Source organism: Erythrolamprus reginae, chromosome 1 (genome assembly GCF_031021105.1).
Source record: "Erythrolamprus reginae isolate rEryReg1 chromosome 1, rEryReg1.hap1, whole genome shotgun sequence".
NCBI classification, from domain to species: Eukaryota; Metazoa; Chordata; class Lepidosauria; order Squamata; family Dipsadidae; genus Erythrolamprus; species Erythrolamprus reginae.
Window position 1 is genome coordinate 81,594,054 of NC_091950.1, and position 18,299 is coordinate 81,612,352.

The following is an 18,299-nucleotide window of genomic DNA, read 5'->3' on the forward strand; positions in this document are numbered from 1 at the left end:
TCAAAAAAGGTTGGGAGACACTGCTATAAGATACTTTAGAAAGGTACCAGAAAGGTATCCTTTCTCCACTACTGTTTATTTTGGCTCTGAAAGTTCTTACTGGAGATATAAGACAAGATGAGGGAATAACTGTGATGAAGGTGAAAAGTATATAAACTAAGGACAATAAACTTAACAGGCCGAAATCACTTGGAAATTATTTTTCAGTAACATGTAATTAATAGTATCCACTCCTATCTCAGTTCTCAGGCTTATTAAAGTACTTTAATTAATCTGTCATATGATTCATGCATTGTATAGAACAGCTTTACAAACTGGAAGATAGATAAATAGTATAATTTTAATGCCTATTAAAAAAAAAATTGTTCACAAGAAAACGTGTTCAGATATTGTATCTGAAAGATGGCAGATTTGCATTGGATGGATAACTGGGACCTGGATGGCTAGATTAAACTTTCTGTATCTTACATTATTTTATTATCAGATTATTTTATATGGAGAATTGCTTTTCCTGATTGCTTCTTTCTTTATTATTTCCAAATATTGATGTACTTCCTAAAATATTAACTTTTAAGAGCCAGCAGTGTACAGCAGATGCCAAAAAAGCCAACACAGTTCTAGGCTGCATTAACAGAGGGATAGAATCAAGATCACGGAAAGTGTTAATACATTTTATAAAGCCTTGGTAAGGCCACACTTGGAATACTGCATTCAGTTTTGGTCACTACAATGCAAAAAGGATGTTGAGACTCTGGAAAGAGTGCAGAGAAGAGCAACAAAGATGATTAGGGGACTGGAGGCTAGAACATATGAAGAATGATTGCAGGAACTGGTCATGGTTTGTTGTTGTTGTTGTTTTTGTTGTTGTTGTTGTTGTTGTTGTTGTTGTTAAGATTCCTTCTGAAATCCCCTTCATAATTTTAATGCTGAACATTAACTTTTACACTTTTTGTTGCTACCAAACATAAGAGAAACAAACAAAAATTAATAAATAATTCTATTTTTATTGTTCTTGGAAATATTCATTTTTTAGGATTTCTGTCTTTTTAATGCTGTAAGCTTCCCTGAGTTGTTTTGATACAAGATGGGTCAGCTAACTAACTAACTAACTAACTAACTAACTAACTAACTAACTAACTAACTAACTAACTAACTAACTAACAAATTAAATCTTTCACATTCTGAATTTTAACTAGCATTCCTAATTTCCTTTTTGCCTTTTTTTAGTTTATGAACAAATCAGTTGAATAATAGTGCTATTTTATTTTGCATTGACTAGAATCTAGCTTGAATATTGTGTTTACTTCTAGACACCACATTTCATGAACAAACATAACATGATTAGGGAAGATAATGAGGATTATCAGTGAATAGAATCTTAGTTCTAAATAAGACTATTATGTAGCCTAATTTTTCTAGTTCAATAGTACAGGACTGGTAGGATTTAAGTTAGAGAATTAAACTTCAACAGACTATTAAAATACATTTCCTGGCACTAAAAGCAGTTTAATAGTGTAGCCAATTATGCAGAATAGTGGCAGGTTTTTCTCTGGATGTGCTCAAGTGGAAACTGTCCAGCTGGATTAAAGTGATGTATAATCTTCATGAATGAATAAACTAATGTTTTTAAGAACAATCAGATACATTCTGTTCTTTAATTCAAAATCATATCATGATATCTAAATCTTTTTTCTCTTTCCTATGTCATAATAACAAATGTAAGAATATTAACTCAAAATGAGAGAATCCTAGAACAACCGCAAATCACAAATGTCAGTGCCACCTGAATATTAATCTAACAATGTGAAATAGTTTAGAATAATTGCCTCCATAAACAAAGAAATAATGCAAAATTTATTTATTTATTTATTTAGATTTGTATGCCGCCCCTCTCCGCAATAAGTCTTTAGAATAATTCAAACGACAAAAAAATTCATCCACTGCCTAATCTTAGAGCATTCAGGAACTGTATCATTTCGAACTATATAAATTTGGCAAACAGCACTGATAGTTGTCAATAATAGATAAAATTTCAGCATATATTATCCATTTTATGTTCTACTACAGCCATTTTGAAGTCCAAAATGTCCTTCAATTGTTTAATAAAACAGATCAGTGACTCCAAAATTGAATTAATAAGATTGTACAGTTCTTGATGAGTTCCATAAAGCATCTGAATGTGTGAAGAAATAATTCCATTTATAGTAACCCTGGGAGATAGATTAAAATACACATTTTAATCCAATTAAAGAAAAGAAGAATCATATCTTATGCAAGACATGCTCTAGAAATTCAGCCGGCACCATATCAGTGTATCTTCATCCCCAGTGAGATAAACACTATTAAATCTAATTTATCTGATAGAGTAGTTAAAATCCAGTTAACAGCCTAATAGCTTACTTGTGACACATTTTTATAAATTAAAATTGCATAAGATGAATTGTCAAAGATATCATAGTTTCAGGTCTTTATGCCAGAGTCACAGTCTATATTTTAGCATTTGTATTTAACAAAGAAATTGGGTAATAATTTGCATAGGGAAATCTTTCCAGAAAAATCACAATTATAAAATGTTCATTAAAAGGAGGCAAAATGTTATTCAAAAAGATATTACATATTTCCAAGAGTCCGGAGTAAAAAAATAGCTCTCTAAATCCATGGGAAAAACAGTGTGAAATGCTTTACTCTAGAGCAGTGATGGCGAACCTTTTTTTCCTCAGGTGCCGAAAGAGTGTGTGCGCACGCTATCACGCATTCGCCTCCAGATATATAATTTAATGCCTGAGGAGGGCGAAAACAGCTTCCCCACTCAGAGGCCCTCTGGATGTTGGAAATGGCCTGTTTCCATAATTCTGGTGGGCCTAGTAGGCTCGTGTTTCACCCTCCCCAGGCTCCAAAGGCTTCCCTGGAGCCGAGGGAGGGTAAAAATGCCTTCCCCCATTCCATCAGAGGCTCTCTGGAAGCTAAAATTGCCCTCCTAGAGCCTCTGTGCTAGCCAAATATCAAGTGGCCAGCACACACATGCACGTTGGAGCTGAGCTAAGGCTACGGCTCATGTGCCATCAGATATGGCTCTGCATGCCCATGCCATAGGTTCGCCATCACTGCTCTTTGGGAGATTCTTTGGGATTCATGACTTCTGCTTGAAGACCAGATGGCAGTCATGCTTAGGAGGTTCCATTGAATTGGGCACAAGCCAATGGTGGGTTGTTTCAAGTTTGGTCTAGTCCTGCATAACAGTAGCACTGGCGGGAAGCTTCACCCACTCACCCAGGACGCTTCTGCACCTGCACAGAGGTGTGTCATGAGCATGCAAGGTGGTAGCATTGGGTTTTAGAACCGACTATCGGTGCAAGCTGTAGCCATTTCTACCTCATGAAACCCCATGTTCAGTCACTCATGACCTGGACACCTCCTTATGGATTAGTATAATAAACTCTACATTTGAAGAACTCCCACAAGCTTCAACTGTGCAAAATATGATGGCGCATGTAGTTATGTCTGCATTTAGATCAGAACCAGTTACACTTCTGCTCCATGAGCTGCATTGCCTTCCAGTTTTCTTCCAGGTTCATTTCATTCCTCTAAAATCCATAGGATGTAACTTATGTCACTGCTGGTCCTCTTCCTCCCATTTTTTCACTTGGCTGCACCTCATGACCATGCACATGTGCAGTAGCAAAAATTTAAAAAATCCCTCCCATTAGCTGAAATTAATATGGCAATACATGCGCAGTACCGGAAACTCAGCTTCTGTGCATGCGCAGAAGGGAAAAACCCCAGAAAATCCCCCCTCCCAAATTTAAATAAATAAATAATATTTTTTTTTAAAAAAAGTTGGCGGCCTCTATGGACCATCACCAACAGATCCAGTTCCATGATGTCATCATGACATCACTAGTGGGTTACTACTGGTTCGGGCGAACTGGTCCAAAATGGGAGGAATCCACCTCTGAATCACACCAACTTTTATTATTGATCATTTGCATAATCTAATTATATTTGAAATGCTTCTGCTTGCTATTTATACATTGTTTGGGATAAAACTTAACATGAAAATAAAAAGTATAATGGATTGGCAGAATGAGCATGAAGGAATGTCATCTGCATCGTTGTTTGTGTAAATTTCCCTCATGCAATCAATCTTAATTGTTATGTAGAAGACTGATATAGGACATTGCTATACAGAATGTTTATATAAAAAAGAAAAACTGTGATAATAAATGTTATGATTAATATTATAATTACAACATGCCAAGCCCTACATGGCATGGGACCACACTACTTACGGGACCGCCTCCTGCTGCGTGAATCCCAGCGACCAGTCAGGTACCACAAAGTCTGCCTTCTCCAGGTCCCATCAACTAGACAATGTCGCTTGGCGGGATCTAGGGGAAGAGTCTTCTCTGTAGGGACCCCGGCCTTCTGGAATCAGCTCCTCCCAGAGATTCATACTGCCCCCACCCTCCTTGCTTTTTGTAAGAGTCTGAAGACTTATCTATACTGACAGGGATATTGGGGTCACTAGACATTGTGATTGAATGGATGCGTGTACTTTTAATTGGTTTTTAGGCTTTTAGATTTTAACTTTAATTAATTGGATTCCGTTGTACATTGTTTTTCTATACGTTGTAAGCCGCCCCGAGTCTTTGGAGAGGGGCGGCATATAAATCTGATAAGTAAATAAATTTGCCAAAAAGAAATACTGTACCAACAAAATATTAATAATAAGATTATTATTGCTAACACTTCAGATGAAAATGTTAGTTATTAGCTATTTTTAATGGACCTTTTCAAATAAATTTCCAAAATAGCTTAATCATTTCCCCCCTTTTAATGATTTTGTAATCGCTTGCATTGGGATGGAGTCAGGGTAACTTAAATTATATACCTTGGCAATTCTAAATGGTATCTGAACATAGAAGTGGAGGAAATGTGTCTCCCTTATTACCGGTAGGTTTCATAATTATAAATAGTTTTTCCAAATTACAGTTTTTATTACCGGTCTTTTGCATAATCTAATTATATTTGAAATGCTTCTTATTGCTATTTTTAAATTGTTTGGGATGGGACATAACCTGAAAATAAAACGTATAATGGATTTTTTTTCTTTTGCAATTGATTTATATGCCTGTTGTCTAACTGTATTTTATATGCAGTGTTTTTGCAAAGTCTTTGTTCAAAGCACACAGTGCATTTAGGATTAATTGGGAATAAAAACATACATAGCAGATATGTAAGGTCGGTTCATTATTTATTTTATGGTGCACAAAATGAATGTGCATCACAGATGTATAATAGTTTAATCTACTATTGATTTAACTGATCTAATTTAAAAGCCTTACATTGACCTTGTCAGTGAGTAAACCTTCTGAAGCAAAAACAGAGAAAGCTGTGATCTTTGTTGCTATTTTTTCCCCCCAGTATGTCCCTCCTGATCTTTGCATCTGTAATTTTGTACTGGAGCAATCTTTGTCTGTCAGAGCCCTCCAGGAAATGCTTGCCCACACAAGAAACACTTCCAGGGAAGGGGTAAGTACAATTGTTTTCCTTCGGCATTGATTTCAGATTTACAAAACAAACTTTTATACTTTTCACCATGGACCAGAAACCTTTCAAAATAAAGAATATTAACAAGTGTTATGATATTTTCAATATTTTTCTTTGTTTGGAAATCTAATCTCTCCAGTTGTCTAAATTTCAACCTGGCTTAAATTTCAGTACAAGTGCAATTAATTGGCTAGGCAAATGCAAAATATACAGTACAACAAAAACTATACTCATTTCTTCAGCTTCCAGTCATTACCAGAATGCAAGGGGCTTATTTTAAGGTGAAGCATGTTCTTGGAGATACAACTATCCTTTGACTAAGCTACAGTGGTTACCTTTAGACTAATTATACAATAAAAATAAAGAATAACCAATACATTTCTTACTGATGTTGTCAACTCTTGGATTATGATAACATTGTTCAGTCTCATTGAGACAGCAGATTTACCCACTTTGATAATTAAGTGGTGAACTCCTCTTTTTCTCTGTATGATGTGGAAAAAGAAATTATGTTTGATTTCTAGTTGATCATGTTCACAATCTTACTTTAGGAGTAAGCCTTTCATAGTTTATAATTTCTGTTTTTTCTTCTGCTGTTCCATGTACTTTTCAAACATTTTCGATGCTGCCCAACTTTTGCTAGCTGCCCTACTCCCTCTATTTTTCTTTCTTCTGGTTTCCTTTCTCTAACTTTATTTACACTCTGAGACTCCTGGGTTTCATTTCAATCTGGCTCCCATGCTTACTGTCTAATTCTGTTTTCCTGAAGAAGGCCTACACCCTCCCCCCCAGTAATGGGTTGTAAAATATTTTGCCACTGATTCGTTTGCCACCCATCCTGAGTGGGTGGGTAGAGCCTCCTTCCGCCAGCGCTATTGGTTCTCAGAACCAGTCCAAACTGGGAGCAACCCACCACTGCTCCCCCCTCTAAAACAAGCACTTCCCTCAAATTTTTCACCTTGTTAAAATAAAGCCTTACCAAAACCTTAGGACAGCTGTTGCAGTTGATTTATTGCTCCACAGCCACACTTAACTTTATATTTATTTATTTTATTTGTTTAGTTTGTCAAACATATACAAGATGTTTATATAAGTACAAGTGCAAGGTATAGTACAAAAATGAACATGAAGACAGGAAATGAGTACGGATAAATGGGGACAGCAGGACAAGGACAATAGGCATGTAGGTATGCATGCCCCCTTATGGACTTCTTAGAAACGGGGTGAGATCCATGGTAGATAGTTTAAGGTTAAAGCTATGGGGTTTGAGGTTACAGCAACAGAATCAAGTAGTGCATTTCAGGTATTGACTATTCTGTTGCTGAAGTCGTATTTTCAGCGATTGAGTTTGAAGTGGTTTACCTTGAGTTTGTACCTATTTTTGCCTGTGTATTAATTGTGGTTGAAGGTGAAATAGTCATTGACAGGTAGGATGTTGTAGCAGACAATTTTGTGTACTTTGCTTAGGTCAGACCATAAGCGACATAGTTCTGATTTTTCCAATCCCAGAGTTTCAGGCGTAGCAGGATAAGTTATTCTATTGTGAGCAGAGGAATGGAGTATTCTTCTTATGAAATACCTCTGGATTTACTCAATTGTATTAATGTCCAATATACAGTATGGATACAGGCAGACAAGCTGTATTCGAGAATTTGTCTGGCAAAAGTTTCGTATTCCCAAGTTAGCAGTGCTTCACAAGAAGCTTCACAAAATTAGGTTAACAACTGTTAATGCCTTTTTTGGCAATGCTGTTACAGTGAGCCCTGAGGATTAAATCCTTTGCGATAACTATTCCTAGGTCCTTGACAGAATGACAGCCATTTATGAGATGGTATCCACCCAGCTTGTATTTGATGTTATGATTTTTGTTTCCAATGTGTAGGATGGAGCATTTGTTGGTTGAAATTTGAAATTGCCATTTGTTCGACCATTCCGACACATAGTCAAGGTCACTTTTTAGGGCAGCAGTATTGTCAGTGGTGTTGAATAGTTTTACGTCATCAGCAAAGAGGCTAACGTTGCTTATAATATGATTGCAAATGTAATTTATGTAAAGCAGAATGTGTGTAGATCCTAAAACGCTGCCTTGGGGAATCGCCGCTGTTAATTGATACAGGACTTGATAGGGCATTCCCTATTTTAACTACTTATTGCCTGTTTGAAAGGAATGTGGCCATCCACTTGTGCAGGGACCTGGAAGTGCCATAAGAGCTTCGTTTTAACAGTAGTTTTTCATGCACTACTGAAACAAACACTTTGCAGAGTCTATTGCTTTACTCTAGTCAATGTTGTGTGATCCAAATGTTTTTGCACTGTAGGACTTGCGGTTACAGGATAAATTTTTCCTAAAACCAAACTGTTTGTTAGAGAGTAGGTTGTTTGTCTCTATGTAGAGAGTAATTGATTGGTTTATAATTGTTCCAAGACTTTGCAGGTCACCCAACACAATGAGATTGGTTTATAATTTTCAACTAGGCTAGGCTCTCCCTTTTGAAGATAAGAATGACTGGGGCTAATGACCATAGATCGGGCAGGGAGCTGGTTCTGAAAGATATTTCATAGATTGGTCTTAGCTATGTTCAGCTATGGTAGTGGAAAGCTTTTTCAAGAAGTAGGCACACAATCCATCAGGGCAATAGATAGAGATGGTTTTAGGTTGCATAGTGCCTTTTCAACAATATCTTCTGTAAAGTCAATATGTAGCAGATCATTGCAATTATTTGTGATACGGCTAGGAAATGTGGGGCATGAGCCATTGTGAACTGAAGAACGTGTTGAAGAATGTGCTTCATCATTATAGTCTATCCTGTTAGGCCCTTTTAATGGTGGGATGGTTTTCGGCCTTTAAGTTTGGTGTTTATAAAATTATAGAAGGCATGGGTGGATTTCGTGTGCAACAGCTTTTCCTCTTGTTTGCAGTGGTAATTAGTGCATTCTGCCTTTATATGATGGTATGAGGTTTTGTAGAGGCTTTTAAAGTTAGCTATGTAGCCAGATTTGTTTTTTCGCCAGATATATATTTTTTTGATTGAAGCTTCCTTATTGTTATGGATAATTTGTTTTGGGGTTTTGTTTTGTTTTCTTTTTTTGTTCTGAGGGTTGCTAATGGTACATATAGCTTAATGATTCTTTTGACTTTGAGCAAAAAAGTGTTATAATGGTTCTTGGCAGTGGTCCTTACAGCCAGTGAATAGAATGTGCCAATCAAGAGATGAGAGGTTGGTAGGTTTGATATTGTAAATTTTTTAAAGTTATGCTTCGGAGTTCCATCATTATGACCATCTTTTCAAGGATGTAAATTGAAATAAAAGTCAATCATGCTATTGTCACTGTTTGAAAAAGGTTATTTTATTTATAGACCATAAATCTGATATATGTTTGATTTTAAAAAAAATCAATTTGTAACCTGAGAAAAATATTTTGTTTATTCACATAGAAAACATTTTTTTTATCAAAACTGAAATCTGAGGGTCAGAATACATTGAAACTTAAATAAGCATCTCATTTCTGTCTAAATTGCCGAACTCTCTAACCTCTCTGGTTGAAGTCTGTGAGATCTTTGTTGATGTCTGACCGCAGTTGTTTTCTTGCAGATCTTTCATTACCAAACTAGATAAAATCTTTTAGCTCAGGGAGTACCAAGGACTCCACAGTTCAACAATGAGCTGCAAATCTTCTATTTTTGTAAGATACTCTATTTTATACTCTATTTTATCAAGGTAGCAATTCTTTTCTTTTTCTCTCTCCAAAATTAGTTCAGTATCTTGACATTTGTATTTACATATTTAATTATGAAATAAAAAGGCTATAAACCTAGACTAATGAGGTAAATTATTGCAGAAACATGGGAAGAAGGTATAATTACCCACATGGTCTTTCCTGCAATGACATATCACAAAGTTTTTGTTGTTATAAGGCATCTAAAACAGTGATCCCAAACCTTTCCAGCTTGGTGGCCTTCTGGGGTGGGGAAGGGAACTTAGCTGTGTGAGCCGTGTGCCTCACACATGCCATGTGTACCAGGATCTTAGGCCTGCCAACCACTTGCACAAGTGGAGATATGTGTGCATGTGTGCGCAGATTTGCCACTTGCACAGTCTGGTTCCAAATAGGCCATGGCCCGATAGTGAGCCGCGGCCCAGGATTTAGGGACCCCTGATCTAAAAGGTACCTATCTAAATCAGCGTTCGAGAAAAGGCAAGTTGAGATGGACAAACCATGCAATGGGACATGACAGTTCTCAAAAGGAAAAAAAATAGAGCACACAAATATAAATGCTGGAAGTATTATTCTTTATGAATAAATAATCAGTTATTGCACACTTACTGTACATGATTACCAAAATGTAAAAAAGCAAAAAACAAAAAAACCTTCAACTCTTTGATAGGAATGTTCATGCTTTCCTAGGATTTTGTTTTTTAAAAAAGGTCCTTATCCCTAACCTTAACCCTTTTTATTTAAGTAGATTCTTCAGTAGATCCAGCTTCTAATTTCCTTTTCTGAAAATTAATCTCAGGTTAAAAAGTTTATATACATTATATACATTGCAGAATATACATATAAGATTGATTACATGTATCCAGAGGTGGGCTACTGCCTGGATGGGGGGGGGGGACACGACGCAGTGGGGTAGCAAAAATGAAGCTCCACCCTAGAACACCCAATTTGCACTGTAAAATATTGAAAGAAAAAGCAGGGCGTCCTACATAAGCCATGCCCACAGTGTGGTAGTAAAAATTTTGGTAGACCTTCACTGCATGTATCCCATCATCTTGTCAAGTGAATTGTGTTTAAATAAATACAACCTCCCCTTCTCACTCTTCAGTAGAACATGGAACAGGGGGCAATTTTGTGGGCAATTTCCCTGGGTCAGTGATGTTGTATTTCTGAAAGGGCTTAGCTAATAAATCCTGTTTCTGAAACAGCAGCTGCATGCTTGCTTATTTGCTAAAAGGAGGTCAAATGCAGGTTTATAGGTCAACACTAGGAGTTGAAAAGGCAAAAGTGATTTTATGGTAAGCAGGAAAAAAAATGTGAAAATCTATAATACATGGGAACTTATTTGTTCTTAACAACCTGCCTTATTGTACTAGAATCTTGTGAAACAGGAATAAACACTGAACGAACACATGCAGACAAATGCATGGTTAAAAGAGGAAATACTAGTAATTTGCTTTCTAATTTGTGCATGTGCGTGGAATTTAGCAGTGGGTTGAATGAACACAATTGTCCACCTTGAAAGGATAAGAAACGAACACTGAATGGTTGGAAGTGCTCTATGCTTAGTTATTGATCAGAAGGAGCAAGCAATCTGATAGCTCTTGTCAAGCTCAAGCTGCCAAGAGAGATAACAAATAAATTAAAAGAGTTTTGACATCAGAATATATCTGGAAATAGTGAAACAGTCCAGATAAATCTCACATAAAATCTCATACAAAATTGAATTTTGAATGGATGAAAGGTTGGTCATCTCCAAGAGTCTAGGGAAAAACTAATGTGATTTTTAACAGGCAAATGTTAGACAAAGGATTAATGGATGTGCCCTTTACCATTGTAATTGTGTAGTGAGAGGAAGAACTGCAATATCTATTACAGAATCTTTTAATACTTATGCAGCTGTTGAGAGGACAACAACTGCAGACATTCAAATAATCAGGGGTGCAAAAAAATTACAAATTAAATTTAATTTCTAATTGTGGAAAAGATCTGTGAAAGACAGGAACTTAAGTTGGGTAAATACTTTACAGTTTTATCCCAAATAAATCTACTTTGATACAATCTATGCTGAATTTAATGGAATTTATTCCGAGGATAGTATATAGAGGACTGCCTCTGAATCTAATTTCCAGAACTTAGTGAGATTATTTTTCTAACCTTTGTTGAAACAGAGAGACCTTCTCATTTATTTTAGTTTTCGGATATCTTTTCATTAGTGAAAGGATATCACATTGTACTATTTTTTGCCTTCAGTAAGTAGAATAATGGAAGTGTTATCTGAGCACTGTATCTGTTTCAGCAGAAAAACACGGCCAGATATTCTGTTACCTGTAGTGCTTGTATCTACCTACTTCTCACAGCTGAATCTTTAAGAGTGATGTTGCTGTTAGAACTTATGTTGCAACCATTGCGAGCATTGAAATTGTTTTTATATGTGTTATGTTATTACATATTGATTATTTTTAAATAGCCTACAATGTGTAGAAAAAAGGAATAAATACTCTGAAAATCAACAAAGTGGTTTTTATGTAGAGAAAACTGGGATAAGCTACCTCCAACAGAAACAGCCAGCTCCTGAATTGGGATAATAAACCATGCAGGGAAAGCTGGCAACTAATCATCTTTTTAGCAGGTGTAAGTGAAAAACTGTTCTATGTAGCGAGCCATGCAGTTGTTGCTTTGCCCAAAGAGTTTTGAACTTGATCCAATGCTTAAAGGAAGAATAAGCATGCATATGAATATCTCACTTACTACCGTAAATATTATGTCCTCATTAGCAAGCTGGCCTTGTAACATAAATTGTCAAATAAGAGATTAACCAAAAATGTTTGATTAATGCTTGCTTTTTCACTATTAGTAAAGAGGGTTACCTAAGAACTCTCGGTGTACTGGAATGAAACAAGAATCATGCCAGCTAAATTAATTATCCCAGTGGATTTTCTTAGTGAAAGCACAACCAGCTAACTTATATGCTGACCATTTGGTTTGGTCTCTGAAATGTGATTATATAAAGTTACTGCAGTACTTTGGCAGGAATTTCTCTGTAGCTCGATTTTATGTTTAGCTTGCTGCATGCTAGTTTTTTTCTTAGAAATTTGACCTCATAAACAGAATTCACATTTTATATCTAGACAAAAATTTATTTTACAACTTTACTTTACTTTTACACAGCTTTTTTTCATGATTTATCTATTTTGCTAAAGCAATGGAAAGTTATTTTATGGATGGCGTCTGCCATCAAAGTTTTATTTCAGTTCAAAGTTTACAAAATGTTTAGTTTAGTTGACTTACTTCCAGAAAACTGAGTTTGTATTTCACTATCACTTATAGTAATACAGTACTTTCCTAAATAGTTTTAAAATTTGTATTTATTTATATTTCCTAAATAGTTTTAAAATTTGTATTTATTTATATTGATTGAAAGAATGCCTACTGGACACTTTACATTATTAAAAAGACAGAACAAGAAAAGAGAAAAAGGTGTTATGCGTCCAGAAGGATCAAATAACTATAAAACAATATATCATATCACAACTAATCTTACAGAAGCTTACCTACTATCCCAGCTCAATGCTTGGAAAATAGCCAGATTGTTAATTTTTAATTTATTAAAATTTATATGCACAGTGGCAGGTTAAGGCTCACTGGTGCCTTAAGCGCTCACAAATCTTGGTGCTCCCTTCCTATTTGATCTTTTTTAAAAAAACAAATCTTCATTGGGTTTTTTTTCTTTCTCATGTTTGTGGTGCCTCCTTTGGGCCTGGTGTTCTAAGATCATGCTTAGTCTGCTTAATGGTTAATACACCACTGTAATAGGCTGCAATGTACATGTTGCCCCTCTCACTATCCAACCAACCCTTTGAATTTTCCATGCCTTCTTATGAAACTTCATCAAGGTGGCAATGGATTGGGGGGAAGAAGAGGGGAATTATTCCAGAAGGCAGAAGCTACAGCCACAGAAAAGAAATCTCCATTGTTTAACAGGGGGGACTTGAAGCACACCCACTTTGCTGAATCCTACCAATATAACAATATATGTGTTAGACTAAATTTTCACTTATCATTTTGTTTTCACTTTTTCTAGCCTAGAGATGTCTTTGAATGGGTATGTTAATCATTTATTTCCATATGATCTTCAGCCACGGCATGAAATTCATTCCATTTATTCCTGCCCTAAATACCTCTACTGTGTCAATGTTGTTAACGCTGATTGTTTCTCAAGTTATTTTTTATTACAGGCTTTCTTATTATAAAACTTTTACAACTAATGACTAACCATAGAATGCTGGTCTTTGCTGAACTTTTATTTTTAAGTTAACTTATTTAAAGTTACGGTTATGAAACTTATAAGATCCGCTAACCTCCCTCCCCCCGCTAATCCTCTACTCCTAAGCATGTTTATGAAAAAGTAAAGCCTATTTATTTTTATGGGATTTATTCCTCTTTAGGTATGCATAAAAAAGGGTAGCAAAGGGTTCAAAATAATGGCTTTAAAATCTGCCATTAGGAGTTTTTTTTTGGAAAAATGCATTTTCTTCTATGGTGGTACATGTGAACGTGCAGTTAAATACAGTGATCCCCCGGTTATTGCGTCCCCGACCATTGCGAACAGGGTAATTCGCGATTTTTCAACCCGGAAGTCAAAACACCATCTGCCCATGCGTGCCCTTTTTTCTATGGGCACGCATGCGTAGATGGTGCCCGGCAGATCAGCTGCTGGGCGGCTTCCCTGGGTCTTCCCCTTCTTGCTGGCGAGAGGGCGAGCAGCGGGCATCAGCAAGGAGTTTCCCCACCGCCCACGCAAACTCCTCGCTGCCGCCCGCCCTTCGCCCGCCCACACCGTTCATTCTCGCGGCCAGAGCGAGCGCGGACAAGCTGTTCGCTGGCGCTAGCTCTCGCCCGCTAGCGAGGAGCCGCCTGCCTGCCCGCTAGCGAGGAGCCGAAGATTGGGGGCGGCGCGACGTCGCCACCGGCATGGGGGGCTTACCAGCACCCCCCGGACCCCCAACCCGGGTTTGGGGGGCTGCTAGGAAGCCCCCCATGCCGGCGGGGACGTTTTAAAACACCCGCGCCACTTTCCAATGAGTCCCGAAGACAACGCGTTTGTCTTCGGGACTCATTGGAAAGTCGCGCGGGTGTTTTAAAACATCCCCGCCGACATGGGAGGCTCGCTAGCACACCCCCGAACCCCCAACCCGGGTTTGGGGGTGTGCTAGCGAGCCCCTCATGTCGGCGGGGATGTTTTAAAACACCCGCGCCACTTTCCAATGAGTCCCGAAGACAACGCGTTTGTCTTCGGGACTCATTGGAAAGTCGCGCGGGTGTTTTAAAACATCCCCGCCGACATGGGAGGCTCGCTAGCACACCCCCGAACCCCCAACCCGGGTTTGGGGGTGTGCTAGCGAGCCCCTCATGTCGGCGGGGATGTTTTAAAACACCCGCGCCACTTTCCAATGAGTCCCGAAGACAACGCGTTTGTCTTCGGGACTCATTGGAAAGTCGCGCGGGTGTTTTAAAACATCCCCGCCGACATGGGAGGCTCGCTAGCACACCCCCGAACCCCCACCCCGGGTTTGGGGGTGTGCTAGCGAGCCTCCCATGTCGGCGGGGATGTTTTAAAACACCCGCGCGACTTTCCAATGAGTCCCGAAGACAAACGCGTTGTCTTCGGGACTCATTGGAAAGTGGCGCGGGTGTTTTAAAACATCCCCGCCGACATGAGGGGCTCGCTAGCACACCCCCAAACCCGGGTTGGGGGTTCGGGGGTGTGCTAGCGAGCCTCCCATGTCGGCGGGGATGTTTTAAAACACCCGCGCGACTTTCCAATGAGTCCCGAAGACAAACGCGTTGTCTTCGGGACTCATTGGAAAGTGGCGCGGGTGTTTTAAAACATCCCCGCCGACATGAGGGGCTCGCTAGCACACCCCCAAACCCGGGTTGGGGGTTCGGGGGTGTGCTAGCGAGCCTCCCATGTCGGCGGGGATGTTTTAAAACACCCGCGCGACTTTCCAATGAGTCCCGAAGACAAACGCGTTGTCTTCGGGACTCATTGGAAAGTGGCGCGGGTGTTTTAAAACATCCCCGCCGACATGAGGGGCTCGCTAGCACACCCCCAAACCCGGGTTGGGGGTTCGGGGGTGTGCTAGCGAGCCTCCCATGTCGGCGGGGATGTTTTAAAACACCCGCGCGACTTTCCAATGAGTCCCGAAGACAAACGCGTTGTCTTCGGGACTCATTGGAAAGTGGCGCGGGTGTTTTAAAACATCCCCGCCGACATGAGGGGCTCGCTAGCACACCCCCAAACCCCCAACCTGGGTTAGGGGGGTGCTAGCGAGCCCCCCATGTCGGCGGGGACGTTTTAAAACACCCGCGCCGCCCCCAATCTTCGGCTCCTCGCTAGCGCTGCGGAAGTAAAAACACCATCTGCACATGCGCAGATGGTGTTTTTACTTCCGCAGCGCTACTTCGCGAAAACCCGCTCGTTGCGGGGGGTCCTGGAACGGAACCCTCGCAAAGAGCGGGGATCACTGTATTGCAATATGTTCTGTTCATACAATTAAGAATGCTTTTGTTTAGAATTTCTACCAACTAACCATGTCCTTCTCTAAAGAGCTCAGACAGAGCTTTCTGTTCCAACTCACAATTTTCCCTTTTTTATTTTTCTAGTGCAGCATTTCAAAGCTATGGAGCATAAACTTTTTCTCTTCCTTAGGTTTTCAGTATAGGGACCATCATGCTTATCACCACCACAACCTTGTCAATCATGTAATTCTTCCAAGTTTGGCAATACTTCAACACCCCCCCCTCTAATGTCAATTACAGTACTTGTATGCATTATTAGAGGAAATGATATTCATTCTCATTAACTGAATTCTCTTATCTGCATACTTTTGTTTTCCTCTTTTGCATCTTAATCTGTTTCTAGAGGAAGGTGAATGGTTTCCGTTCTATCAGTACTAGGTATTGTTGTGGTCTTCTCTAAAATGTACCCAATGAAAATAGAGAATTATAAGGTTGAAGGGGACTTTGGAAGTCTTGTAGCCCATCCCTTAGTACAAATCCTCATATCACTCTTTCAAGCAATGGCTTTTCAACTTTTCCTTGAAAACCTCCAGTGGTGGAGCTCTCATGACTCCATAAAGCAAGCTATTCTATTAGATTATAATGTTTATGGCAACCTATTTTCTTTTGTAACAAAAGACTAAAGGGAGTTGAAAGACTTATGATAGCAAAATGTGAACTCTTTTAAATGGTTTATTTTGAATAGCAACTTTTGTCTAGGAGCTGGTCTTTCTCTAGAAGAATATGTTTCTGTCATTAAATTGGAATTTGTAGCCTGAGAATAAATGTGTGCTTTTCTATACGACATCAGAATTTATTCTGCATAAGAAAGATGGACTGCTGTTGGGAAGCACAAAGTAATAGGGCAGTGATGACGAACCTTTTTGCCTTGGGCGCTGAAAGAGCATGGGTGCATTCTATTGCGGATGCGCGAGTGCCCACACACATAATTCAATGCCTAGAGAGGGCGAAAGAAGCTTCCCCCAGCCCCTGGAGGCCCTCTGGTGGCTGGAAATAGCCTGTTTCCCAACTTCTGGTGGGTCCAGTAGGCTCATGTTTTGCACTCCCCAGTCTCCAAAGGCTTCCCAAAGTCAGGGGAGGGTAAAAATGCCCTCCCCCATTCCCCGGAAGCTTTCTGAAAGTAAAAGAACGCCCTCCCAGAGACTCGGTGTGAACCAAAAATCAACGGGCCGGCACACACATGCATGCTGGAGCTGAGCTAGGGCAATGACTCGAGTGCCAGTAAATATGGCTCCGCATGCCACCTGTGGTACCCCTGCCATAGGTTCGCCATCACTGTAATAGGATAATAAGGTGTACAGATGACAGAGAAAATGGGGGAAAGCTTTTCCCTGAACCAAGGAATGTTGCTAAAAATTGCTAAATTTTGTAAGATTATTTTTCAAAGGAGATTTTGTGTGCAGGTTCTTTATGTTTTTCTCCCAACCACAATAGGTCTAACTTCTTTTCTGCCATGTTTTCATGATGATGCCCTTATCAAACCTCCAGTCCTTAGTTGAAGCAGTTTATAATTACTCTTAGATGTTCTAGTTTGGATATGGGATCTCTCACACTTTTTGTTAAGTATGGAGTATGAGTTTGAGTTTGAGTATGAGTTTTCGTGGCATGCTTCACTGACCAGTTGCTTCTGTATATACTGTCAGGAATTAGGATTTGTCCATCTTCTATCAGACACTCTGATCTGCTGTGCTCCTTTATTCCCCTGTTTTGTCTTTAATCATTTCCTGGCAAAATCATTTTGGTTTGGGCTGAAGGAGAAATTGCACACCTGCCATTTACAGAAGTACCTGCCTGCATATTGCTCGACCTTTTGTAGAGCAAACTAATTCTTTTGTGCTATTCTAATAGATGTGAATTTAGTAATTTTGGAGAGATTGTTACTAAACACAGGTTTAGTGTTCTTTTTCTTGAATTTAAAGCAAGAATCAGAGCTAGTTTCTTCAAGAAGGGGCTATCAATAGAAAGGGGATTTACATTCCTCTATAATTTTCTTTCACAGATGTGTCCAATTCACCATTTACTTAACGGTCATTTGTGCTTTCATTATCTATCATTAGCAAATGCAGACACACTGACACATCAGTTGGTTAACAACCTCTGGCAACAATGGTATCCATGCATTTGCAGAAGTCATTAGGGTTGGTTGACTTAATTTGAAGACTCAAAATAATAGTCTTCAAGTGTGAATAATTAAAATTGAAATTCTTTCATTCCACCCAAAAATATTTGAGATCAGCAATCTGATCACTATATAAAATAATCCACGAAGAGGGGTGGCATACAAATACAATAAATAAATAAATTAATTAATTAAAATAATTTTGCATCTTGGAAGGATGTTATAGTTAACATTTTTAATTACTTATGATAAAAATGTTTTTAAAACCCTCTACATAAAAATAGATTCTGCATCTACTGTGAGTCAGAACTTGTAATGGAATGTGTGGATG

The 18,299-nt window shown here is 38.8% G+C and overlaps 1 protein-coding gene across 3 annotated transcripts in view; it reads left to right on the forward strand.

Annotated features, from left to right (window-relative positions):
* The first annotated feature begins 5,454 nt into the window (after positions 1 to 5,454).
* The window catches only part of RYR3 (ryanodine receptor 3), a 285,326-nt gene continuing 272,481 nt past the window's right edge, over positions 5,455 to 18,299 (forward strand). For all 3 annotated transcript variants that reach the window (XM_070756567.1, XM_070756561.1, XM_070756554.1), the window contains exon 1: positions 5,455 to 5,532. In XM_070756567.1, coding sequence (XP_070612668.1) covers positions 5,497 to 5,532 — 36 coding nt within the window. In that variant the 5' untranslated portion in view covers positions 5,455 to 5,496. The remainder of the gene's footprint in view (positions 5,533 to 18,299) is intronic.